Below are 27,204 nucleotides of genomic sequence, written 5' to 3' on the forward strand. Positions count from 1 at the left end.
TGACATAGCACAGGTTAGACAGTGGCACAAAGATCCTTGGGTGTCTCTGTGCCCGAGGGCTGTACATGGGGGTTCTTGATACATTTGGAATATGGGCCCATGGAAGAGGTGCTTTGGTCTTTCTTTGACTTAGGAAACAATCTTTAATGAGGAGGCCAAGGCCTTTCTGGGGAAGGAGAGCTTTTCCTGTATTTTCTAGGGTAGGGGCTCAGGTAACTCAGGCTCAAGCTGGCTTCAAATTTGCTATATAGCCAGGATGCTCTTCATCGTCCAACCCTTACGCTTCCACTCATGGAGTGCTGGTATTGACTACAGGTATGTGCCACCATGACTGGTTTTTGCTGGGGATGAAACTCAGGGCCTTTGTCTGCTGATGGAGATACAGCTCCAGCCCTCACCCGGCCCATTATGCTTAGATCAGGTACAGAGATGTTTTGTTCCTGGCCTGCTCATGCTGACACTAAGATTAGAGTTTAGTGTTGAAGAGGGGCCCCTTGGACCAGAGTTTTGCTCAATCTAGACCACCTTGAGGGAGCTGGGGATAGTGCTACTTATTTTTTAATTTTGTGTTTGTGGGTGCCAATCCTGCATGTGTGTCTGTGCACTGTGTGTGTATCTGGTACCTATAAAGGCAGCAGAGGGTGTCAGATCTCCTTAAACTGGAGTTATGGATAGTTGTGAGCTGCCATATGGGTGCTGGGAATTGAATCCTGGTTCTCTGCAAGAGCAGTAAATATTTAACCGCCAGTCCATCTCTTCAGTCTGGTAGCACGGTTTTCCTTTCTCGCAGGCCAGGCCCATCTGTGCAGTCCTCTGGGAGTCTGAGAAGGCCCTTTTGGGCTAGGGGAATTGGTCTGGCCTTTTGAGAAACTTCTCACAAAATGAGGTTTTTGCTCTCAAGAGTCAGAGGCATGGTGTGGTGGTTTGACTAAGAATGGCTCCTGTAGGCTCATATATTTGAATGTTTAGACATCAGGGAGTGGCACTATTTGAAAAGGATTAGGAGGTGTGGCCTTTCATGAAGTGTTACAGTCAGGGTGGGCTTTGAAGTTTCAAAAGCCCATGCCAGGCCAGTGTCTCCTCCTGCAGAGCTGGATGTAGAACTCTTAGCCTACTGATAAGAGTGCAGCTCTTAGCTACTTCATGATAGCACCACGCTTAGCTGTCACCATGTTCCCTGTCATGATAATGATCTAAACATCTGGAACTGTAAGCAAACCCCCAATTAAATGTTTCTTCTACTAAGAGTTGCCTTGGTCATGGTATCTCTTTGCAGCAATAGAACAGTAGCTAAGACTCATGGCCACTTCTTGGCTATTCTTGTGTGTACAGGAGCTGTTTCCTGGCATGGCAACCAGGGACTCTGCTCAGCAATTCCCTGGGGCAAGTGCAAACATCCTTGGCTATCAATGAGCTAACTTCAAGCCAATCCTCACAGATAGCCTGCATTTTTTTTTTTTATCTCTATTTCATGTGTAAAAGAGATTGAAGAAAGCGTCAAGAGCAGAAATCAGAGAGGAAATCAAATTCAGGCCTGACACCAAAGCACCAACCAGCACTCTCCAAGGAACCAACAGGGCTGGGGAGGTTGGTTCTGAGCTAAAATAGAACAGCAATAATACAGAGCACAGGAGCAGGGTGTGAGGAGCAGAAAGCGGGAGACGCTCAGAAGACTGGGGGACATAGAGAATGAGAAATAAGACACAAGGAGAGCAGGCCCTCCCTCATGTCCCTATGCCTCTCATTACCTGCAGCCATAAAAGGCCCAGGATGTGTGGGCTGTCTGTCCCCAAGCCCCCAGAGCCAGCCAGGAAACACATGAGCATAGAGGTATAATGAGGCGACCTAGGGACCCTTCTCTCAAAATGACAGGTCTCTACCCATTCCCCAAGGGCACCGTGAAGTGAAGGAACAGGGCCTGGAGTGATGAGGACCCCACATCTTTCCTCAAGAGAAGCAGGAAATTAATTTTTAAAATGTGATCTCTCATCATTTCAAAATGGAAAAAAAAAAACAACTAAAATATTTTTGGGGAAAAGTAAAAGTTGCTGGTAGGCAGAAGGTACTTTCGAGCTTTGGCGTACTCGTCTGAGGGTCTCACACCTCGCTGGGGAGTGAATGCGGTGCTCCTAAAGAACATAGGAGAGCACCATGCGAGAGAGAGAGAGAGAGAGAGAGAGAGAGAGAGAGAGAGAGAGCATATGCTTGTGTATTTGTATAGAACATGAGATTTTCATATTTTTCAGAGTGAAAACAATGTCTAGGCACCTCCAAACACAAAAGGGACATTTTGCCACTGGCCGGGGATGGTTTCTACCAGCCAGAGAGACTTCTTCACACACTGAGCGGAGCAGAGCGGAGCGGAGGAGCAGAGGGAGAAGATGACGCTGTGGGGATGAGCGCGGCAGGGAGAGGAGGCTGCTCCGAGGTGGTGGGAAGCAGCTCAGAAGTGAATCACATTGCCATGTGATGGGTGCAGTTCACACTTTGGAAGACAGCAGGGAGCGACCAGAGTCTGACTTTTCTAAATATATCAGCCAAGCCAAACAGCTGCCTGGCTTGGAATGGAGATTTCTGACAAGAGACCGAGTACCCCATGTTCCGATCTCCGGTGGGGGTGGGGTGAGGTTCTGAGGCTGACTCGGGAAGGAGACCAGAGGCCTCTTTTCCCGACTAAGTGCTGATTGGGCCGCAGGAGAATCTCACAGGTCCAGGGAAAGCTGTACAGCCATGCAGCAGCTCCTGGGAAGGTCTGCAAGGAGTCACAGCAGGCATCGCTCTTCCCGTTGCCTGCAGCTTTTCCAGGGCTGGTGGAGACGGAGATGGTTGCATCTCCTGAGCTTGCAGACGTCGGTGGCATTGTAAGCAGTCTCCAGAAGCCTCTTTGCCTTCCAGCAAGGGTATGGATGGGCATTACCTGCCAGGGGCTCGGGCATTTCACCTTATAGATGAAGTAAGGAGACCAGAGCCCCAGCAAGGCATGAGAGGAACACAATGTTCTCCCCAGGGCCGGGAAGGGTGGTCTCCTTCTACAACAGTGGTTCTCAACCTTCCTAATGGTGTAACCCTTTAATACAGTTCATGTTGTGGTGACCCCTAACCATAACATTACTTTTTTACAGTTACTTCATAACTGTAATTTTGAAATTTATGAACTGCAAATATCTGTATTTTCCAATGGTCTTAGATGACTCTGTGAAAAGATCACTCAACCTCCCAAAGTGATTGTGACCCCCAAGTTCTGCATGACTCAGAAAGGAGCACACGTGGACTCCCCCCTCCCCAGACAGCTGTGAGTCCTGCCTTGCTCAGATGCTTGGGTCTTTGAGAAGCAGGGACACTTCTGCTTGGCACACCCAGATGTGCTCACTGTCCCACAGTCTGTGGCGAGCAGGGAGGGGTGTGGAAGCAATTCTGTCACTAAACAAGCCACACTCCTTTCAGTTCTTGGCATCATTCCCATCTCTGTCAGCAGAAGCTGGAGGTGACAGAGCAGAGCAGACTGAGGCACGTTCCAGCTCTGACGTCACAGTTCCCTCAGGCCTGTGGTGGGCTAGGGGCTTTGGGAGCAGCCTTCCATGGAGTAAATGAGAAGGACTCTTGTCTTCATCTATGAGGTGAAATGCCCAAGTCACTGGCAGGCGATCTCCCGACATACTTTTCAGGGAACTACAGACACACTTGGAGCCTCACAAACTGCTCAGACACAGAAATGTGCCAAAGAAATGTAGGCTTCCATGGTGCCTTGAGATCCTCCCAGGGGTGCATGCTTCTGCACCCCTGAGCATTCCGCTTGGCTGGGCCCAGTGCTGGGGACAGGCGCTGCTTCTCAGGTACCCTAGGCTTTCAGGAATCCTGTGGGAGACTCTCAGTTGCTAGCAGCTTGCTTATGGTGAGTGCCTGAGGAAGAAGCCTCCTCCCCACCTCCCCCTTCCCCACACCAGGCTGGGGAAAGCTTTGAGCTCAGCCATGCAGGGCACTGTGGCCCAGGAGCCAGGAGGTTCCATCCTCTCAGGACCGCGACCTTCCAAGGTTCTGAGCTTCTCTGGGAGCTCATGAAGGGAGCACAATCAAAGGGCATGGAGGGGGTGTAGGGGGAGGGGAGGGGCAGTGCTAGTCTCTCAGCAGCCAGCTTCCATGAACTGATTTATCATTTTACTTAATTTTGTATATCCGTGTGTGCTTGTGCCAGAGGCTGACATGGGGTGCTGTCCTCAACTCTGCTTCATTTTCTTTTCATTTTCCACTCCCCCCGCCTTTTTTTCCCTTTTTGCAATGAGGTCTTTCATTGAACCAGGATCTGTCTGGTTCAGTGCCAGGGAGGCCTAGGGGCCTGCCTCTGCCTCCCCTGTCCTGAGATTATCGGGAACTCCACTGGGCCTGATGCTTTTGTTGTTGGTTTTGTAGGGTTGTTTTGTTTGTTTTTTGTTTTGTTTTTATAGTGGGTGCTGGAGCCCCAGTTCTCATGCTTGTCCAGCAAGCACTTTGCCAATTGAACCACCTCCCTACACCTTTAAAATTAAAAATAAATTTTGTATGTGTTTTGTATGGGCGCCACATGTGTGCCTGGTGCTAGCAGAGGCCAGAAGAGGACACTGGGTTTCCTGAGCCTGGAGTTACATTAGGTTGTCAGCTGCCGTGCGGGTTCTGGGAACCAAACCCAAATTCTCCTCAAGAACAGCTAGTGCTCTTAACTGCTGAGCCATCTCCCCAGCCTGCTTGCTGTATTTCTCTAAGATAACATTCTACTATATGCCCCGGCTGTGGAACTCCTGGGCTAAAATGACCTGGGACTATGGGTACAAGTCACCAACTAGAGTTCATGCGCTCTGAGAGGCTGCCCACATCATCCATGTAGAATAAAGCTCACCCCTTCATCCCAGCAATGGGGCTGGGGGGGGGGGAGACAGCACAGTGGAGGGAAAGAATTGTGAGCTTTGGGGCCTGTGAGTCTGCAGCACACTGCCTTTCTCCATGTTTTCCTAGAACCTAGAACCTGATTTCAGTGAAAACATCTTTACATCTTCTGCCTGTGTACCCAGCTGCAGCGCAGGCGGGCATCATAAACGCAACACAGGCCTGGGAAGGGTCCCCATCGGAGAGTCCACTGTCTGCACAGGAAGTCAAGCAGAGACAAGTCCTCCCTGGGTGTCACCAAGGCCTCACGGGGAACGTCCACTCACCGTTATTATTATTTTAGAAGACTAAATGGTGTCTTTCAGTTTTAAATTGTTGGCAATTGATTCAACTAAAAAAAAAAAAAACCCAAAAAACCAAAAAAAACCCCAAAAGAACAAATCCCAAAAGATGGCAAGAACAGGTCCACAGGCCAGATCTGCTCTGACCCTGCAGGCCAGAGTTCTTGGGTTAGAATGAGATGTGAAGCTGAGACAGAAACTCCAAGATCAGGAGTCCTACAATGTGCTCCAAAAATCCTCCGTAAGAGGGCTCATCAAGTAAGGGAGTAACTCAGGACCCACACGAGGCAGGGAGAGAAAGGGTCACCCGGTCGTCTTGACTTCCGCTAGCATGCTGTGGACACACACGCTGTGAAACATCTCCCATGGGCCTACAAACACAACACCTATGGGAGTGAGCAAACCGTGGAGGCCCAGGCAGGTTCCATCCGCCTAGAGCAGATTCTAAGAAGTGCCGTGAGTTATTCTTGAGACATACCCAAGTGTATGAGAAACTGAGTTAGGAAGGAGGCAGAAGAAGATGGTCTAGAAAACAGGAAGAAACCAGCACAGACCAAAGCACAAGAGAAAGCAGTGCCACAAGATGGCTGCCGATGGAAGGGGAGGATGCTGGTTCTCAGGAAGATTCTTTTTATCCGTCTACAGCAGACCTTTGCGCCTCCCCAAGGAAGAGGGATGCTGATCTTAATGCTGAGTCTCATGGTTCTGATGGAGTTACATTTGCTAAGGGAGCAAGTGGAGTTGATGGGCCGTAAGACGTCAGTGCACAGGGCTGCGATCTCTGTGGACTCTTCCAGGCTTAAGTGGAGAGAGGAGTGGGGCTTGCTCTCTCTAGCTCTCCTTGGAAACAGCCTTGTCCTTCCTGACCTAGCCCTCTGCCTGCTAAGGCCAGGCTAGAGCCTGGCGTGGGGGCACAGGTGCTCCATCTGTTCTCCCCTCAGTGCTGGAGCGGGGGTGGGGGAGGGAGAAAGAGAGCGATGGGGTTTAAGGTGAGTCTGGAAGGTTTCATAATTTCCTTTAGTCTATGCGACCTTCTCATTGGCTTAAGAAGGGATGCTTTGAGGTCCTTTCCTGTATCCTAGAGGGACTCTGGCCTGGAAACCTATCTAGAGTTTCTAGGGTCAAGACTGTGGGGTGCCCAGCCCTAAGACAAGGACTAAAGAGTGTACCCTGTGTCCCACAAGCCAAAGACCACTACTAATCTTGAGAGAACCCTGTCTGTGGTACAGCATGGCAGGAGAGGAAGAGAGAAGCAGGGGACAGGCGCTCTGGGGAGGCCAGCGTGCAGAGGAAGTCCTGAGAGACTTGGACTGTCTAGAGCACAAAGGAGGGCTGAGCCCTGGGTAAAGGCTGACAGGAGGGAAGGCATGTTCCCTAATCAGCTTTAGAATTTTGATAGTGAAATCTGGAGGGTTTGCTGCTGATAGCCTCCTCCCTTACACATTTTTTTTTTTTCTGAGGCAGGGTCTCATTATATAATTCAGGTTATCCTCATCAAAGGAAGCTGCTGCTTCAGCCTCCTAAATGCTGGAGTGCTGCTGTGAGCAACATGTCCGGCCTGGGTGGCATCAGAGATAATATCCCAAGGATTTGAGGAGGATGGAGTTTAAGCACGCGCTGGGCAGCTAGCCAGCCAGCCCTGAGGAACTGAGGCACAGGGGACTGAACGTGGCTTGGGGCTGCTGATCCCTGTCTCTGAAACAGATTCACGTGTGACAGTGACGCCTTTTACACCCACTGGAAAACAACAACCGACACACTCCAGCTGGGGCAGAGCACACGTGCGACACTCACCTCAGGATCCATTTACTTATTTCACGAGGGTGGTTTCTCTAAGACATCGATCCACCTAGAAACCAAAGCAGTAAGCTTCCTGGGTCTCAGGCTGAGCCCCACTCTCATCATCCCCAAGAAGGGGTGGCTACCCCCCATGTTTTTTAAGGTGTGTTCAGGAAGCCTTGGGGAAAACAGGTTTGGAAAGTCAGGCTCAGCATTCCCTCTTGGAGACTCAAAATACATCCACAGGGTAAAAACCCGAGCAGGAGAAAACGTTTGTTTTGTCTCAGTGTTTTACACCACCCCCAACACACACATATACACCCACTTCTGCCACTCAGGACTGTTGGGGATGACAGACACTATGTGGTTGAGGGAGCCCCTGGTGATCGGCTTGGTACCTTCAATATGGTAGCCATTTAAACAGCGCTTTCTGGAAGCAGATCTACAGTCTGTTAAAGAGAATAATTCATGGCACAGAATATTTGGAATCTGTGAGAAAAGCCACAGTCCAAGAGTCGAGTTAACTCAAGTCCACAGTGTACCCAACAAGCTGCAGACAGCACTCTCGGGTCCAGACACCGCCTTATAAGGTGGTCTGACATTTTCTCATGGCCCAGACTGCCCTCCAAAAATATCTAGAGACAGCAAGAGTGGGAAAGGCTCTCCCAGGGCATTTCAAATAATCACACGCAGGCTCTGCTGCCGAGTAGTGCAAACACCTGCTTGCAGCCCCTCCACCCCATCAAAGCTCTGGGCGGCAGCGTCCTCGACAGGAGAGCACCAAGGAGAGAGAGAACACGACCCTCAAAGCGTGCACCCAAGCTGCCTTCTCTCTGTACGCCTCCAGAATGTGCTCCAAACCTGTCTTTGCTTTATATGGACAATGGATGCGTGACTAATGTTCATCTGTGTGCCTTTCTGCCCCTTCCTATCCTAGGGCTGAAGCTTGTTTCCAAGGCTCCTGAAGCCTGTATTGCTTGGGACGTGCTGCCCCCTAGTGGGGGAGGACTGGCCAGCACAACGCGGAGGCGGAAATGGTGTTCCAGACTGTTCAACCAGGCAGCAAGTGCATCTGGATTCCACTCACCCACGGCCATACAGACGTGAAGGTCCTGCTGTGGAGAGTTTATGCTCTGGAATTAGAGAGCTTCCAGAAAATAAGGTGTTTTATGAAACGCACACCAAGTGCTTCAACACAAAACCTCTCACTCTCCCTGGCTTAGGTTTGCTACCCAATGGGAGTCACGAGGCAGATTTACCTTTTGTGGGAAAAATTAGTTTTGGTATGGAGATTTTTCCATGTAACACCATGGGTGTCACGCTAAATAGGAAAAAAAAATAATCCCTCATATTTTTCAAAGAAAGTGTTGGTTAAAAAAAAAAAAACAAAAGAACTTCTTGGCTCTCCCTGGTCTGGCTCTTACAGGAAGGTTAATTGGTATGGCTATTTTTGGTAATAGTTACTTACAACAGTTTCTTCACTACCAAATGGCTTGACAATGAGCCAGGCTATTTGTAAGGCTTGGATTAAAAAAAAAAATAACAATATGATGAATTGCAATGCTAGTTTTTACTCTTGTTAAAGGAACAGAACCCAGCAGCATTTTTGGAACACTGTGTGAACAGGCGGCTTCCTAATTACAGGCAATTCTTCCACAACAAGATACACACACACACAACTGCCATGACAGACCCAGCTCCCACCACCACACTAAACGTATAAAGGCTGTGTGCACAGGCAGTCCTGACCACTGCCTTTCCCACTGGCTGCTCAGAGTCAGCTCTCCTGAGAACAAAGGGTCTTGTGTAGTCAAAGGCCATGCTGGGGACAGCGAGAGATGACGGCTCCTTTGGGATGTTACCACACTCTTGGGAAATGACAGTGGTTAACTCTGAGAGACTGCAGACCTGACAGGAGCGAGGCATTGCTGCAGGTACAGGGGAGAAGCACGCAGGGGACTTGATGACCCTATCTGCTCATGGAGAGCACGCTAGGGGAAGAAACTGGGATCCAGAGGGGAGGGTCAGAAGGGACCCTGCTGGTGACATTCCAACCCAGGTCCCTCCAACACTTGTGTTGACATTGTGAAAAACTCCCAGGAATGTTCTGGAATTGGACCATTTTTAGGGGGAGGTACTTGAACTTCACCATGTGTAGTGTTCATGGAAGACAGACACTGATGGGAAACAGACATCTGCTGAGTTGGGGCCCAGCTAACGTTAGAAAGCTGGAAAGGAAATGTCCCTAAGAAACCACCCCCAGCAAACAGAACAAAGATGTTACTGTGGAAGCAAGGGTCTGGGGCTTGCTCATGTTGTGAGTGTGCTGACACGGTGGCAGCCTTCCTTGGTGAGTGCGACGTTAACCGGCATAGAGAAACAGCTTCATAAAGTCTATTTCTTCTTTAAGTACAGGACCAGTAATACCAGAAACAGGCTTGAAAATCATCAAAGAACAAGCTGAGGCCATGGTGGAATGGGAGTTTCCACATTCTTGCAACATGGCTCCAGATCAGACTCAGGCACATGTGTCAGTGTTTATAACTTACTACTACATTAACATCAGAGAAAAACAGCTTTCGAGTGCATGCATACAAAGTTAAGCATAGTTTTTGAGCTCCTTATTTCTAAATATACAAAAAAATACATTTAAATTATATAATTTTAGTGAATCAAAGACTTATAAAATTACAATTTTGGTTTTCACAACATAGAAAAAATACAAAATGAATATATATATATATATATGGTTGTATAATTTTTTACCCAAATTTCAAGGGAGCGATGTGTACTGACTTCGGTGGTTTATAGTGTTCACCTGAAACTCAGAACTGAGACTGACCTCCCGGCTGGACCTCAGCAGCGCCAGGCTTGTAATGGAAAAGGAAAGCGAACACAGTGAAGAGTGCGGCACGATGGCCTCACCACCTCTCTGGTCGGCACCATCCTCTTGCTCAGTTTGCATTAGACTTTCCTGTCTGGGAGGACAGTGCTTTACTCCGTGGCTAACTCCAAGGGCTTGTGACGCCTGTGGTCCCAGCCTCTGCATGATGCAGGTCTACAGAGGGCTGCTGCTCACCTCAAAGGCTCCATTCCTCCGCTTCCGCAGAGGGCCCTGGGGGAGATCTGACCTGCAGTCAGGTGGGTGCCGGGAGGATGACGGCCGACTCTAGTTCTGACAGAATGGCCACTGAGAAGTACCTTCCTCACTCACACCTCATTAGATGTCACACCTGAGGAGGCTGGATGTTCTCAGTTTATAAAAGAACATGATTACCTCAATGGAAAAATTAATTCATGTCAGGGATGAAAAACGAAAAAGACCTAAAATCCAGCTACCGAGAGGTGTCGGGAGGACACTGCTGTCTGCTGCATCTTAAAGCACATGTCAAGCAGACACTGGATGGACTGAGACCTTTTGTGAGGGAAAGCGGTGTCTATAATCTCATCGCCGCAGTTCTATCTGAGGCAATCCAGCCAAGCAGATGTAGCAATGAGGAAGGCAGACTCGGGTCCCTTGGGCTGGACGGCCTGCTTCTCACACTACCTCTGAGGGCATTTCAATGCACTGGTAACATCTCAGATACAGTAAAAAGGCGATGAAACCCAAGTTGATTCTGTTTCACAGGAGCAATACAGTTTAGAGGAATAAAAAGGGAGAAAAAGCTGAAAAAAATATTTCCCACATATTTGTCTATCAAATACCAGAATAGATTTCGACACAGCCAAGTCAAGAGAGCTGACTTGCAGCAGAATTCTAATGTTCAGTTCCACAATAACTTATTACACACCTGTCTGCATTAGCTTTTCAAGCTTCTATGAAAATATGCATTTGAAAATGTAGTTTTCATTATATTCTTCTGATTGGAACAATTATATTCTAAATGACAATGGCAAGATTTTTAAAGTCTTAAAGATAAACAAAAAAGGAAAGAAGAAAGCAAGTATGGGGAGAGATCTTATTCAGAAGGTACTGTTTAAAATCGAATGCACAGCTAAACTCGGGCCTGGCATTCAGCTGAACCTTGCTTTCTATTTTTAACGAGGAGTTTGCCAGGGTGCACTGGGAGCAGTGGACTGGGCAGGACCCTGGCTTTGCCTGTCTCCTCCAAACCTATCCTAAGGGGACTTAACTACGCAGGTGAGCTAGGAAGTGCTGTGAAGACACGGTCAGACAGGCTGGTGGCTGCTGACACGTGGAGATGGACGAGACACTACCTTAAAGCTTTCCCTAGAGCATGTGCTGTCTCTGGACTTACAACCTGGTGAGAATTATACAGGAACACAGTCAGGAAAGGTACCTAAACAGAAGAGTAAAAAACGAAAATAAAAAGTAAGTATAAATCTAGTTGTGAATGCCTTCTCTGGACCATGGTGGTGACATAAGCCTTTCCAAGGGCCCTTAATTTCAGAGTTCCTCCTTCTGTGTGATGAGTCAGGCTTCGAGTCTGTCAGGAAGGCTCTTGCCGGCCAGTGCACATCGTGCTCTGAGCTAAAGCACACGAAGGCGCTTGGCACTGCCAGACACCGAGCTCTCCCAACACTGTGCTTGTTAGAATCTGACTAAGGCTGAGTTCCACGTGACGGTCTTTATAGTCTACAGAGACTTACTAAGTTCAAGCATAGTTCTCAGCGGCAGGCAGCAACAACTCAATCAAAAACAAATGAAAGGCTTTTAGTGGTTTTCTGGTTACAGGCACTACCCAAAGCCTCACAGCCACATACACCTTGTAACTCATTCACTAGCTATGAAGGGCTAGGTCCTAGCCAGCACTTCAGAGCATACCAGAGCAGTTTCCAGCATCCGGTCAAGCACTTGGAGAAGGGGAAGGCTAGCCACAGCAGACTGCAACCTAACACCCCCCCCCCCCCCCAGCTCTCGGCACTCTGCGCGGCTGGGCCAGAGCAATGGAGGCCATGAAGGAGACAAAGGCCAACCCCCTTCTAGCGCCATCATAGGAACTGGCATCTTCTGGTCAGGGCATGCTGAAAGGACCAGCTAGGATGCTTTAGGTAACAGCCTTTTGCATTTTTAATCTTTTTATTTTTATTTTTTATAAAATCCCAGGCCCATATGACACTGGATTTTGGTTTTTATTTTGTTTTGTATTTAATATTTTAAAAATAGTTCTTATTGGGAACTCAAAAAGTCTGCAGCATTTTTTGATCATTGAAAAGTTTGGTTTGGGGTGCTGTGGAGAGCTACTCAAACTTCTTGTGTTCTTCAGTGCGAGAAAGGACCTTTCTTCTCTGGTGTATCATGTGGAAGTACAACTGGGGGAAAACTGGAAGAGAAGAAGGAACAGTGGGTTAGTGGGCCTTTGACGGCTGTTCACTCAAAGCGTGCAGTCCTGAGACAGCGACCAACGGGAGCAGTATAAGAGCAACCGGACAGGGCAGGGAGGGACAGTGCTCCCACAACAGTCAAGGGACACAGGCCACCACAAAGTTATTATCGTTTGTGCGGACGAGACAGAACAGAGTTTCTACCACTGAGTGAGGTACCATCCTGCTGACACTCTACATACCTGCACAGTTAATCTGGAAAATTTCAGAACAACCAGGGAAAGACTTCTGATGAAGTCATTCCTATTCACAGGAGGAATTACAGGCCCAGAGAGGGTAAACAACACACCTAGGGTTTCAGAGAACCTGGGAGGATCAGGTTCTGGGGGGACTGTTTAGCCAGTCTGTCTTGGAGTAGAGGTTGGAGTGTGGGGGGAGGGAGCAATCACCTCATGGCACTTCCTGAGAAAGTTGTACCCTGGATGGCAAGAATGAGGAAGGAGAGGAGGGCTATAAACTCTGACTTCAAACATAACAAAGAGTTGGGATGTGGAGAAAGCATTATAGAAGGAAAGCCAGTATCTTGGACATCAGGTATGGACAGTCTCCTGTTCTTGGTACTGGTTCTTTTTTTTTTTTTTTGTTTTGTTTTTTATTTTATTATTATTATTATTTTTTTTTTTTGGTTTTTTTTCCAGACAGGGATTTTCTGTGTAGCCCTGGCTGTCCTGGTACTCACTCTGTAGACCAGGCCAGCCTTGAACTCAGAAATCCGCCTGCCTCTGCCTCCCAAGTGCTGGGATTAAAGGTGTGCGCCACCACTGCCCGGCCTTGGTACTGGTTCTTAAAAGAGGACTGCCTCCCTAGAGAGTTTGGCAAGTGGGTTGGAGTTACTGGCATTTAGCATATGAAACCAGGCATACTGAAATATTGTCAACTAACACCTGTTCACCACAAATGCCCCATGGAGAAGCGCTGGCTCGAGCCGACCTGACCTTCACAGGGTTCCTGCAAACTGGACATGCAGCCACCACACGGCTCCTATTCGGTCCCTTCCTCGTCCTTCCTCTTCTCAGTGGTGACATCTTTGATTTTCAGGGTAGCCTGTATCTGAGAGCAGGTGGTTTCTATTATCGCCAGCTCTCCTGGGATAGTCTCTTCCCTTTCAAATGAATTCTATCCTGATCACCTTTCTTTTTTTCCTTTTTCTTTTTCCTTTTCCTTCCCTTTCCTTCCTCCTCTTTTTTTTTTTTTTTTGTTTGTTTGTTTTGAGGCAGGATTTCTCTCTGTAGCTCTGGCTGTCCTGGAACTCAGGCTGACCTTGAACTCAGAGCTCTGCCTGTCCCTGCTTCCCGAGTGTTGAGATTAAAGACATGCACCACCACATCTAGCTCCAAGTTGATTAAAATTTCAGGCCCCTCCCCTACCCCCCCCCCCCATCAAGCTGACAGGTGACCAGAGATGTAGCCAACAGTCCCAAGGCCCTCTGCCACTTGCACTCATAGTTACTGTAAGGAAGTTACTCACAGAAAAGGCTCAGCTTATGCAGAGAATTCAACAGTGACAGAACTATTTTGGTATGAAAGCCAGAAAGTTTGACAAGCTCTATAATCTAAAAACTGGAAGTAAGGCTATAATTAAGCCATAAGGAGTGCTAATTGTAATTATTTAAAACTGCGGGGCCAGCCACACTGCTAGCTCTCCCTTAGGAAAGGGACTCTGAGCTAAGCATGGTGAGGATACCTTCCCTTCCCTGGCTGCATTTGTGGGAATGTCCCAGTGCTACTAAGGGCCATTCCTTAGGCCTCTCAGTCCTAAAGAAAGAACCTGAGTCTATCAGCAAAGTCACACTACAGAAATGAGGACAGACGTGTGTGTGTGTGTGTGTGTATGCATGTGTGTAATGTGCTGTGGTGCATGTGTAGAGGACAGAGGACAAATTGCAGGAGTTGTCACTCTCATTCAACCATTTGGGTTCCAGAGGCGCTGCTCAGGGTGCCGGGCCTGGCACCTTCACCTGCTGAGACAGCTTGCTGGCCCAGGTGTGGCCCTTTTCATTCTGTTACAGTCTGCAGAGGCCTCTTGTGCTCCAGGTACATGGACGTATATGGGAGGGGACACTGGATGCTCTTGGGCTGTGTTTCCTTCATCAGAATGACCACTGTGCTCAGGACAGTTCCTGACATATGTAACTACATCCGGCCGAGCTGAAGAAAGCTTTGACAGTATTAACCCGCAAAGGCAGTTGAGAAGACAATCATCTTGTGCTGGACCTGAACTAGAAGCAGGAGAACTAGAGGCACGAGCCAAGGCTAGGCACGAGCCAAGGCTAGGCAAGCAGAGCTCCACGGCTCTAGACTCAGGTCAGCTGTACGAAGCACATGCTTCTCTCGCAGGGCCCCCGAGTTTGATTCCCAGCACCATGTAGGGTGGACAAAAGCATCTTTAACTAATTTTAGTTTCAGAGGATCAGAGGCCTCTGGCCTTCTCAGGGATCTGAGCTTATTATGCACTTGTGTGCACACACCTCTCACCCATAATTAAAAATTAGCTGATTTAGTGGGTAGAGGTGCTTGCTAAGCAAGTCTGACAACATGGGTTTGATCTCTATATCAAATGGAAAGAGAAAACCTGACTCACACACTCTTCTAACAAATAAATAAGCATAAATGAAAACAAAGTCAGTCAGAGTTCTGGGGCTGCGGACACAGGGTAGTGGGAGAGGGTGTGCCCAAGGCCCTGTGTTAATTTCTAGTAATCTCACAGCTCGAAAAAGAATGAGGGTGGAGCTCTGACTTAGGTCTGTCCTTGGCCCTTTCTCCCTGAGGGTCAAGATGGAAAACCCCACAGGGCTGGCTGTGTTCTCCAGCAGGGGCCCCAGTGTCATGGAGGGCTGCTATGTCTGATCTGACAATCAGCCTAGCAGGAAAGCAGCAGGAAGTCTTGGCAAGGCTGGTTGCCAGGGAGAAGATCAAGGACACCTTGACAACTGCTCCTGGAGTAAAGGCCTGGCCAGCAGTTGGACTCTGGAGTGTCAGGGTCAAGTCCCCCAGAGCTGCGATTGAGTGATGCCTTCCCTGCCCTTTCTAGTCATTCAGAGCAGGACATATCTCCTGCTTATCAGAACAGCAGCAAACACTGAGGTGCCCAGGGGTGCTATTCTCAGAGCAGTAACGTCACTGCTGTGCCTTGCTGCTTTGGAGCTGAAAAAACGAGGCTTCAGGGAGCAAACTCAAAGCTGAGAACCCATGCATCCGAGGCATGTACAGTTTTACTCTTCCAGATCTGCCTTTTGTTTCAACATCCAGCACGTTTTCTGAAGAGAAATGGCTGTTAGTCACCAAGGTTTCAGCATTAAAGGAAGCTTTTGGTAATGAAGAGAGTGGGAACTGAATCAGGAAGCAGGACTATGTCCAAGAATTTCTCCAAGATAAATGTTCAGATGAAATCTGGATGGAATTTTTTTTTTCCTTCACAATGCGTAAAATGTAATTTTCTATAGAGGGACACAAACATGTCATTTATGATGGTTAGGGTGACTCATTCAGATAATGCTGGGGGATAAAGAGATAAAATTTATCCCTGCTTGAACTTAGTGGGGCTCAGGGGAGACTAAAAATTACAGTGGCTACAGTGGAGCCAAATGAGCTTGGTTTGTCCTTGGGTCTAACAAGGTCCTTTTGGAATACAGAAATCAGCCGGAGGAGTTACACCTGAGCAGAATCTGAGAAAAAGACACACTCCTCATGATCAGCAACCAGAACTCTCTGACACGCTGTCAAATGTGCCCTTTCTGTTCTGCCCCTGTGCGTTCAGAGGTACATTTGATTTTCCGTACATTTAAGCCATCAGAGGTTCTATTAGAATAACTGGAAGCCACACTGAAGGGAACACTGTGTCCAACTCTGAGGGTTTTGTACTCAACAAGGAAACGAGAACTGCAGAAAAACAATACATCTGTCTTTATTTTGCTCTTTGTCTCTGGTCAGTTACCAGAAGGGTAGCTCTTAAAGCGAAGGGAAACTGCTTATTTTGATTTGCTGAGCAATGCAAACATCTTTTTATATTTTTTTCACAAACCATAATAAAACAACTCTGAAGAGACAGAAAAATAAAGCTAAGGTAAGGCTGTCAGTGGTTTTCTGCTCTCTCCTTAGTGCTTGGCCTAACACAGGGGTGCCCTGCACACTGAGAAGGGATGCATACCGCCGCTCTACAAAAAAGGGTTCATCTTTATCTAATTACTGAGAAAATTCCCTCTGAAATCAGTGGTCAATAAAAACCAAAGCGTCCCATAAATGTGATTTATATTACATATAGAGCAAAGACATAACTCTAGTTACTGCAGAGCTGACCTTTGTCACATAAATATACTTACGTGGAATGTAGGAGATCATGATCAGAATCAGGAATGCATGGTAGTCGAAGGAGAAGTTGTATTTGTTAGGTAAACTGATGGAGTACAGGCCAGCCTGTCGGACAAAGGGCAGGGCCGCGTATATTGTGAGGAGCTCTCCTGTCACTCCCATTGGGTAAAGCACGATGAAAAGTGTGTACCTGAAACAGAACAGAGCCCTCACTGCCTGCTCAGAGCTGTGTTTACAAGCAATGCCTCTGCAGAAAGTTGGTGTCTGCAGCTCCCATTCGCTGGTGTTTGAAAGGGGCCATTGAAGGTTCCCAAATGTTTCCAGATGTTCTAACACAAAGTAACTGTCAGTCAGCCTTGAACCCTGGCTTCTTCAGAACAAGCGGCTTTACAGTGAAGGAGGTAGAGGAGGGCGGTAAATCTACAAGGGCCTTCCCTCCCTGTGAGGCAGAGAGGAAGGAGATGAACAGCATCCAGGAGCCCCTAAGGCATGCCAAGCTGCACGTGGACTAAAGAAAGCAGCACATTACACAACTACGTCCTGCTACTCCCCAAATGCCCGTACAAGCTACAGTGAAAATAAAGTCTTGACTAATTTTAACATTAGAGATTCCTAATAGCTGTGAATTTTACAAATAAACCCACACAAATAAACTTCTATTGCATGAGAGGTTCACGCATGTATTTTCATTTTAAAAAGTTTTATCTCTTTTAAAAGAATTCAGAGGGAGCAGGAGAGAAAAACACTTGTTCTTGCAGAGGTTCAGTTCCTAAGCACACACGTGGTGGCTCACAGCCATCCATAATTCCAATCCTAAGAGATCGCCTGGCCTCTGCAGGCAGTGAGCATGCACGTGGACACACACGCACCTGCAGACAAACTCAAACACACAAGGCATCATTGCCCCCATGGAAACCGTCAGCTCGGATACCTACTTATGGCTCAAGACTAACCTGGATTAAACTTCCAGGCACAAGAATCTGCTGAGGAACAAGTCATATGCACTGTTGCCAACATAGATCACTAGGAAGGGCAGTGGAGAAGAACTGTCCATAGACAACAGAGAAAAATAAGCCAAAGATTTCTCCGAGAACAAAGCCACATCTCAGTCAACAAGTGTTCCCACAAAGAGCCTCCATGATGGCGGTGCAGGTTGGTTGGAAGCTGTTTGTTTTCCCTTCTTTATTCCCCCAAATATAGTTTATTAAAAAAAAAAAAAAAAGCAAAAAGCTCACATCCTGAAATGCTGGAAACTGGATTCTATACCTAATTCAATCACTAAAGTCATAAACTAGGTAGTAATAACTGTTTTCTTTTTAAGAAATGAGGTGTCTTAGCTCCAAAGTTAGCCTGGATCTTTCTGCTCTGTCCTCTTTACCCCATAGTCCTTCATGCACAAAATCACAGATGGATAAGCAGATGTGCCATCAGCCTTTTGTCCAAGTCATAATTAAAGTTTGTATTGTTACTGAGACCACAGTCCCATTCTGTGGCCAGAATTTGTGGCAATTTTCCTGCCTCAGCCTCCCAAGTTCTTCTGGGATTACTAAGGGGTGAATCACCACGCCTGAATTCATTCACTCACTCTTTTCTTTCCTTTCCTTTCCTCTTTCTTTCTTTCTTTCTTTCTTTCTTTCTTTCTTTCTTTCTTTCTTTCTTTCTTTCTTTCTTTCTTTCTTTCTTTCTTTCTTTCTTTCTTTCCTTTTTCTTTCTCTCTTTCTTTCTTTCTTTCTCTTTCTCTCTCTCTTTCTTTCTTTCCTTTTCTTTCTTTTTCCTCCCTCCCTCCCTTCTTTCCTTTCCCTTTCTTTCCTTCCTTCCTTCTTCCGTTCCTTTCCTTTCCTTTCGTTCTTTCATGTGAGTAAGTACACTGTAGCTGCCTTCAGACACCAGAAGAGGGAAACAGATCTCATTACAGATGGTTGTGAGCCATCATGTGGTTGCTGGGAATTAAACTCAGGACCTCTGCAAGAACAGTCAGTGCTCTTGACTGCTGAGCCATCTCTCCAGCCCCACATGCCTGAATTCTTAATGAATATTACTGGTAAAAATAATCAAAGCAAAATAAAACGTATAAGCTGAGAAAACCACGTAATGTTTGTTATTAAGTAAAATGACCTCACGTGTCATAGTTTCTTGACAAAACAAGACTAGGAAATGTAGACACGGACCAGAAATCACCACAAGGGGACAAGTTCATCAGCTAAACTAAATAAGGACAAAAACAGATATTATATTAAATCTCTATTAAGTAACTTAACTGAAAAGAATAGATTTCAAGAAAAATAATCTAAGTAAAATTGATTATTTTATGAAGACTTTAGAACAGTGTTTCTTTCTATAGATAAAAATCAAGACCCTTCTGGTGAAGTCCCTCCATCTCATCCAATTTTAGTTTTGGGAAGTTGGAGGCAATATTCAGGCAATAAAAGGGAAATACGGTGTGGGTCTTACAAAGTCAGCATTTGCTGTATGTGATTCTTTACCTGGCCCATTTGATGATGTAAGGCAAGTGGTTTAACAGACTGAACGTGTAAAAGGAGTAACGGATAATTTCCGTGATTGTCCAGGCAATAACAAACAGAAGTACACTGTCTTCACTCTGCACCTGGAGGAAAAGAAAAAAGATGTAAGAGCAAATAAGGAACGTGAGGAAGAGGCATTTATAATGTGCAGTGCCTGAAGGGCTGCCCAGCCACAGCTTAGAAAGGGCTTGCTGATCAAAGACAGCACCTACAACAGTTGTGTGGAGGCACGTGGACCAGCAGGAGCAGCTCGGAAGGGAACTGATGAGCAGGACCCCCCAGGAAGAGAGAAATACAGCAAGTTTCTTTGCTAGTCTAATAGGGAAAGTGAGGTGGTGGGAGTCAGAAGCAGGTAGAGGAGGCTAGGAGGACAAGCGGGTGGGAAGCTTGGGCTTCACCAAGAATCTGAGCGCAGTCAGTGTGACAGCTGGGGATCTGAGGACATTTCTAGAATGCAAATGTGAGGATCAAAGCACGGATGGGTAGGATGAGCAGGGGAGGAAGAGGCACAGACCTTGAGGAGACAGGCTGCCTGCCTCTCACAGGAGCAGCTAGAATCAGAACAACTTTGACACTCACTGCCTGTTCTTATGCTGGAAAAACGATAACCTTGGTGAAATCCCCTTCCATGTTTGACAGGTGCCATCCCAAGGGAATTTATGGCTGCAATAAGGACTACAGCACCCCTCCATCCCACTCTGAGTTTATAATGATCCTTTGTGAGCAAAACACAACAGACAAGCTTGCACTGAGACTCACTTCAGTTTCCTGTGTCCTACATGGTTGGTGAGTTGGCTGTGAGTTAGAAGTCCTACTCAGTGAACTGAGCAGACGACTATGCGCTGATTTCTCTGTCTCATCCCAACCCCTAGTGACAAGGGTGCAGCGACCCTGCCTTCACTTTTGCTTCTTTCCATCTGCAGAGCCAACAGTTTTTAGCACTTCCATTCTTTCTCAGAAAGTGTACATGGAGCGATCCACCTACACAGTGAAATAAGTAGTCATTTACATAGCTATTAACTAAATTGCCCTGACAAAGAACTTCATAAATGCATGGTTACTATTCTCTAAAAATAATAAGAATTTCATACTGTCAAGAGCAGGAGTACTTCTGCTTTCCTGGTGCTTTTCTATTAGCCACAGTAAGGCCAGAGCTAAGGACCTTTAAAGAGCACGCTGAGGGCTCCAGGCTACCCACGAAGCTTTGCTTAAAAAGCCCATGGATACCAGAATCTTCATTTATAGGATGTGCTGCTTTTCATGGACTCTGTGACCCTTGTTATCTGACAGTGATGTATGTTTTTTATAGATTTATTTCATTAGTATTATTTTTTACAGCTATGGCTAAAACCTGGCTTAAAGACTTCTGACAGGCAGCTCCTCTAGTATTCCGTGTTCAACCTCATAACACAGGTTGGAAGCTGAGTGTGTACTTTAACTCATCTTTTGTTTCCCCAAAGCACTTGATGCTTTTCATAGGAAAAAGCTTTACAACTAACTATCTGTGAAGCAAAGGGATCCAACCTACTCAGCTTACTCTAAGACCCAGCTGCCTTCTTTTTAATACCTAATATTGGTTTGTGTCATCTTAATGACCAGCACATAAGACAGGTTATAAATAAGCAGGTAAACTTCAAACTTCTCACTTTGACCTAGCCAAGCAGGTAGTTTGAAGGAACAGACAACATTTACACTTTACTCTTTACACTTACTCTTTCAAAGGTTAGGATTACAAACATACATGCAGGCAAAACACCCATATGGATAAAGTCAGAGGTAAATCTTTCTGATTTGTAGAAATTATTCAATAACAAAAAACAAGGACAAAATGTAATGGGTTGTAAGCAACTAGAGGACCAACAAGACCTGAACTGGTATCTGTTGGTCATGTCACAACAGTATTAGTCACAATAGTCAAAAGGTGGATGAAAGCCAAGAGTCTATCAATGGTGAATATATCAACAACTGCATGCATGTATGTGCACACACATAGTACAAAATATTATTAAGCCTTAAGAAAACTCTTACACATGTTACATCATGGATGAATGTAGCTTGAAGATTATTATTGGTTAAATATGCCATTTGCAAAAGAACAAATACTGTTTGATTCCACTCACATACAGCAAGTGAGTGGTCCATTTAGAGATAAGAAAAGTAAAGACAGAACATTGCTAGGAGTTGGGCAGGAAGGAGTGGGGGAGTGATTACTGTTTATCTGGTAGAGTCTCAGTTTGGGAAGGTGAAGAAAATTCTGTGGATGAAAGGCAATCATGGGAAGGCACTTAAAGTAATTGTATTATACACTAAAAAATAGCCAAAATGGTAAATGTCATATATATTTTACCACAATAAGTTAAAAACCTAATTATGTCAAACTCAACAGAAAGAAATGTAAAGTTTTCTATAATTCAATAGCAAAATAACTTCAGTACAGACTAAAGAATACTCTGGCTCATGAATCCATGAGATGGGAGACAACAGGATGTGAGGGGTAAACACATACTCAGCACTCAGCACTTACTATGACAATCTTGTCCCATAACTACATTCTAAATACATCAGGCCTCAGCTAGGAGGCAGAGTCTGTCAACAGAACACGTGCGATAACTAGCAGGGCTTAGCTCAGGACAGGAAACAGAGAGCATGTACTTTAAAGTATGTAAGAAGGACACCATTAATATGAGACTAATGGATAAAAGCAAAAGGAATAAGATGTTGGTCTGAAATCAGAAAACCAACCTAACAAATCAGCTGTCCAAGAATACCTGCTACGTTCTAAAGCTGCAGGATTCTGGGCCTTGGACTTAAATTCACAGAGTCCAGAAATCCTACGTTGAATGGGTGAGCTGAGTGGGAGCTGGCAAGGGCATCCTGCACAGTGCCTTGGAAAGTCACTAGATGGACTAGCATCATAAGATCCAGTCCCAGCTAGGGAGACAAGGAGATGGGGAGGAGGCAGGAGAGAAGAGAACAAAAGATCTACAGGAGCCGGGCAGTGGTGGGCACGCCTTTAATCCCAACATTTAGGAGGCAAAGGCAAGCGGATTTCTGAGTTCGAGACCAGCCTGGTCTATAGAGTGAGTTCCAAGACAGTCAGGGCTACACAGAGAAATATCCTGTCTTGAAAAACAACAACCACCGCCAAAAACAAACAAACAAACAAACAAACAAACAAGATCTACAGGGTTGCTGAGTGGATGGGATCAGAATGTTTTATTCTCTCTTGATGGGGAGGTCTTCAGCAGACCATGTGCCATCACTCAGCTTTCTCAGTTCCAATACAGGTCTGGTGGGTCCTAGGGCTTTGTGGAATTAATGCCTCTTTCACTGGATGAAAACTAACCTTTTGTTTTTGAGAGCAAGAATTGGAACTATAATTCCAATAAGTGGAGAACCTCCTATTTATTAGGAGATAGTGATTCACAGAGAAATGATTAAAAGCTTCATGAAGTTCTTTTAGGCTAGTGTGGCTTAGGAAGGCATTTTTGAGAAGGCAAAGAACCAGTATTTCAAGCTCAGTTCTCTTTGTTTGTTTTGGAGACAGTGCATCCCTGGCTTGTCTAGGACTCACTAACAGCCAGGCTGAGGTCAAATTTGTCATTGTCTTCCTGCCTTTGCCTATGTGCTGATGGTGGGGAGAAACACAACAGGCAACTCAGCTATTTCAAATTAAGAAATAGAAATATACAACTTTATTATCAAGGAGTTCATTGAACATATGGAGGTCAAGCTGGTGTCTGCAGAGATGGAGCCTTCACCCCTACATTCTAGCCCCTTCGGTGTGGGAAGGTATACTACAGGCTGCCAAAAGAGAAAGCCAAACACCAAACCTTCAACTTATAATCTGTTCTGCCTACAGTATGTGCTAGGGCAATGGGAGCAGAGGGAGTGGCTAAGCAGTATCTAGTTTAACTTGAGGTCCAAGTTACAAGAGGGAACCCACATCATGGATGGCCAGGAACTAGATACTGGACAGCCCAGGGACCTACTAGGGTAGAACCAAACACAATGGGCCAAACAACAACACAAAGAATGGAATGATTCCTAATGATATTCTCTATGCTCATAGATCAGTGCCTTGTCCAGTGGCCATCAGAGAGGCTTCCTCTGGCAGCAGATGGGAGTGGGTGCAAAGACCCAAAGCCAGATATTACTCAGACAGAGTCTTTTGGAAGTCTCTGTCTACTCCCTCCCTTTGGGGCTTGAGGAATCCCATGGAAGAGGGGGAGAACGGACTGCAGGAGTTGGAGGGGATGGAGGACACTAGGAAGACACGGCCGACTGAATCAACTAAGCAGGGATCATATGAGCTCACAGAGACTGAGGAGGCAACCATGGGCCTAGAAGTCTGCACCTGGTCCTCTGTGTGTGTGCTATGGCTGTAGCTTGGGTTTTGTGTGACTTCTAACAGTGGGAACAGGTATGCATCTGGCTCTTGTGCTCTCGAGACTCCTCCTCCTTCACCTTGTTAGGCTGCCTTGTCAGTTTCAGTATGATAGCCTTTGCCTTGTCTTATCTCTTCTTGTTTTGTCATGTTTGGTTGTTGTCTCTTGGAGGCCTGTTCTTTTTGAAGGGAAACCAAGGGGAAGTAGGTGGGGGGGGGAGGGGAGGAGGGGAAGTTGAGGGGAGATGGGAAGAATGGAGAGAGGGGAAACTGTGGCCAGGATGTATTGTAGGAGAAAAGAATCCCCCTCCCCCCTCACACACAAAAGGATTACAAGACTTAAAGCTGAGCACAGGGTCTATACTTATAATCCTAGCACTCAGAAGGCTGAGGCAAGAGGATCCTGAATCTGAAGTCAGCCTAAGTTACATAGTAAAATTAAAAAAAGGGAGGGGTTTGCATGCAAATATTCATGGAAGTGTCACAGTTCCTAATTGTGAAAAGGTTAAACAGCTGAAATAGCCAGTAACCAGGGACAGATAATATGTTCATACAACATAATATGATTCAGCAACATGAAGGAAGGAAATCAGCATGTGCTACAACACAGAGGAGTCAAACAACAAAAACATTCATCACGCTGTGTAAAAGAAGCCAACTGTAAGTAGCCACTGTGTAGAAGTAGCAAATTTGGAGACAAAAAATGATGGCTAGGGGTTGGGAGCACCAGTGAACTTACAGGGGCCCAAAGCATCATATGATGGCGATAGAATGCTCTAAACGAGATTAAGGTATGTTGCTTGCACAACTTGCTAAATTTGCCAAAAGTAGTGGATACCTAAAATGGTGAATTTTTAAAAATTACAATTAATTTAAAAAATAAATAAAGTTGTTTTAAAAAACAAGATTTTCTATAAATAAGTAATACTGATTTTTAAGGGGGAAAGGGGTCACATGAGGTGAAAGGAGGAAAGGGTGATAACTGGGATTTATTAAGGCTTAGAAAGGACAGAGCAGGGTAGGGCAGGCACCCACAGGGTCTCTAGCCTAGCCTGGCTTCAGACTCCCTATGTGGCTGAAGATGACCTTGAATTTCTGATCCTTTGTCTGTACCTCTTGAATGCTGGATTATATATAGGCATGCACCACTATGCTGGTTTCTATGGAGCTGGTGTTTGAACTGAGGGCTTTGTACATGCTAGACAAACGATATGATAACTGAACCACTTCCCTGTCCCCCCAAGTGTCTTGCAGGCAGCTGTCTGTCAGAGGTGCATGTTCATAATGAAGGCACACAGAGGGTTAGCAGAGGTACCTCACCAGTGCAGTGTGCTACCTCCCACCGCACACCACAGGCACTGCTTCCTATCCCTGATCTGAAGCCAGGAAGGAGGTAGCGTGTAGGTGGCTTGTGTGGTTTGGCCAAGGGAGTTTACATAGAAATCCAAGCTGGAAAAACAAATGGGCACAAGAGAAAAACCTTTACGCACAAATAGCATCATATGTTTGACTTTAAAAGGCACAGGGACTATCAGTGCAGGGAAAGCTGTCACTTTTGTTACATTCAAAGAAAAACAGATGGTGCACACAAGACAGCCGCTATTATAGAAACCCCATTCTTCTGAGTACTTTGAAACCTGCTGTTTATCACTCCACTCATTTCAAAGAACTTCTGAGACCAAGCTTTATGGCAAGCCTTCTTTCTTCTTAATACCCCTTTCCCTGGAAAGAGAGAAGACAGGAGGGGAGGAAGTGACGTGATAAGGTAGCGGTAAAAGATGGGCTGGGACTAGAGGCTGTGCTTGCAACACCATGCATGGAGAGTATCTGTATCTTAGTCTGCTCCAGCAGACTGACTGCCTACCCTACACAATGGAAGTCAGCTCTCTTCCAACTCCAGCCTGAAGGCTGGACCAGGGTGGCAGTATGACTGGCTGTGACGACAGCTTTTCTGACTTGCAGTAGCTGCCTTCCTGATGCAGCCTTACATGACCATGGAGAGGGAGCTTTGTGGTATCCTCTAAGGATACTGATTCTTTGTGACCTCGGCTAAATGCAACTGTCCTTCAAAGGTTCCTGTCCATATTCCATCAGCACGAGGATTATGTCCTCAACACAGGCATTTGCACAACACATTTGGCATGCGTGCAGACAGGGGCACTATGTGGTCCAAAGCAATGTTCTAAGCCAAGTATTTTTCTATAAGACGCCCTGTAGAGTAAATAAGTTGGGTTGTGCATGATATGAAAACTTAAAAAAAAAAAAAAATCATGGTTGCTTTTTATACTCCTTAAAAAATGTAAAACAGCCAGGTATGGTGACACATGTCTTTAAGCCCAGCACCCAGAAGGCAGAGGTAGGTGGCTCTCTGTGAGTTCACATAGTAAGTTCCAGGGCAAACAAGTCTATGTACTTTGTAATGTACTTTGTAGTGAGGCTGTTGAGGCTGTCTCAAAAACAAACAAAAAAACCCAAAAAAAACAAAACAAAACAAAACAAAACAAAAGCCGGGCAGTGGTGCTGCATACCTTTAATCCCAGCACTTGGGAGGCAAAGGCAGGCAGATTTCTGAGTTCAAGGCCAGCTTGGTCTACAGAGTTCGTTCCAGGACAGCCAGGACTTTAGAGAGAAACCCTGTCTCGAAAAAACAAAAAAAACCCCAAAACAACAACAACAACAACAAAACAAAACAAAACCCCAAAAAACCCAAACAAACAAAAACAAAACAAAACAAAAAAAGGCGGGGAGTGGTGGCACACATAGTGGTGGCATTTGTATAAATCCAAGTGATAAACTAGAATAAACTAGAATGCACACCTAGAGTGTTTAACTGCATGTGCTGCACTTTGTAAGGTGGACACTTACATCAGAATCACCACACACGAGTCACTGGCAACTGCCTGTTTAGCTTCATTTTGTAATCACTGCTGTGCTGACCAAAATGATGGTCTAGATACAGACGATGTCTACAGCCAAGACACTGTGGGAAAGGAAGTGTTCCTGCAAGACTACGCACAGGCCGGCTGTTCACATCAGAGCATCTTAGGATATCCTGTGCTTACTGTGTTTGCTCCTCTTCGTTGGAAAAATGAATGCCTATTCAACCTCTTTGCTTATTCTTTTCAATAGCTATATAGGCAACAATAAAGCTATTATATTGATGAGTACAAGTGCTTCTGTGCATAAAGTGCCTCACAGATCCCCATCTTACAATGAGAGTAAAGTTCTGAAAACCCAACCTTAACCTTCGACGTTTCTGATATGTCTTCTTGGTTCTGGGCCACACATGTATGAAATAAATGACCATTATAGTTGGGAAACTAGGTACTTGGAATAAAGGACTAAGCTAACTGAGCAAATCAATTAAGAAAAAGAAGCTTCTTCTGGCTGGAGAGATGGCTCAGTGGTAAGCACTTGCTCTTCTTGCAGACAATGGGCCTTTGGTTCCCAGAACTCATATGGCTCTCTAGTTCCAGAGAATCCAGATGCCCTCTTTTGGTCCCAGACACACACACACACACACACACACACACACACACACACACACACACACACACGCACGCGCGCACGCACGTGCACGCACACTTTAGGTTTCCTGATTTTGGTAGAATAACTGCAAACATGAAATGAGAGCACTAGACTCAAGTATTGGAGGAATCAGTCTA

General features: G+C 46.0%; 1 protein-coding gene across 2 annotated transcripts in view; it reads right to left on the reverse strand.

The window, feature by feature from the left end:
• Positions 1–12,052: 12,052 nt before the first annotated feature.
• Positions 12,053–27,204, reverse strand: part of Hacd2 (3-hydroxyacyl-CoA dehydratase 2) — a 79,411-nt gene continuing 64,259 nt past the window's right edge. For both annotated transcript variants that reach the window (XM_052158502.1, XM_052158503.1), the window contains 3 exons: positions 19,114–19,235; positions 16,642–16,820; positions 12,053–12,262 (listed from right to left, as the gene is read on the reverse strand). In XM_052158502.1, coding sequence (XP_052014462.1) covers positions 12,180–12,262; positions 16,642–16,820; positions 19,114–19,235 — 384 coding nt within the window. In that variant the 3' untranslated portion in view covers positions 12,053–12,179. The remainder of the gene's footprint in view (positions 12,263–16,641; positions 16,821–19,113; positions 19,236–27,204) is intronic.

Source organism: Apodemus sylvaticus, chromosome 15 (genome assembly GCF_947179515.1).
Source record: "Apodemus sylvaticus chromosome 15, mApoSyl1.1, whole genome shotgun sequence".
In the NCBI taxonomy this organism is placed as follows: domain Eukaryota; kingdom Metazoa; phylum Chordata; class Mammalia; order Rodentia; family Muridae; genus Apodemus; species Apodemus sylvaticus.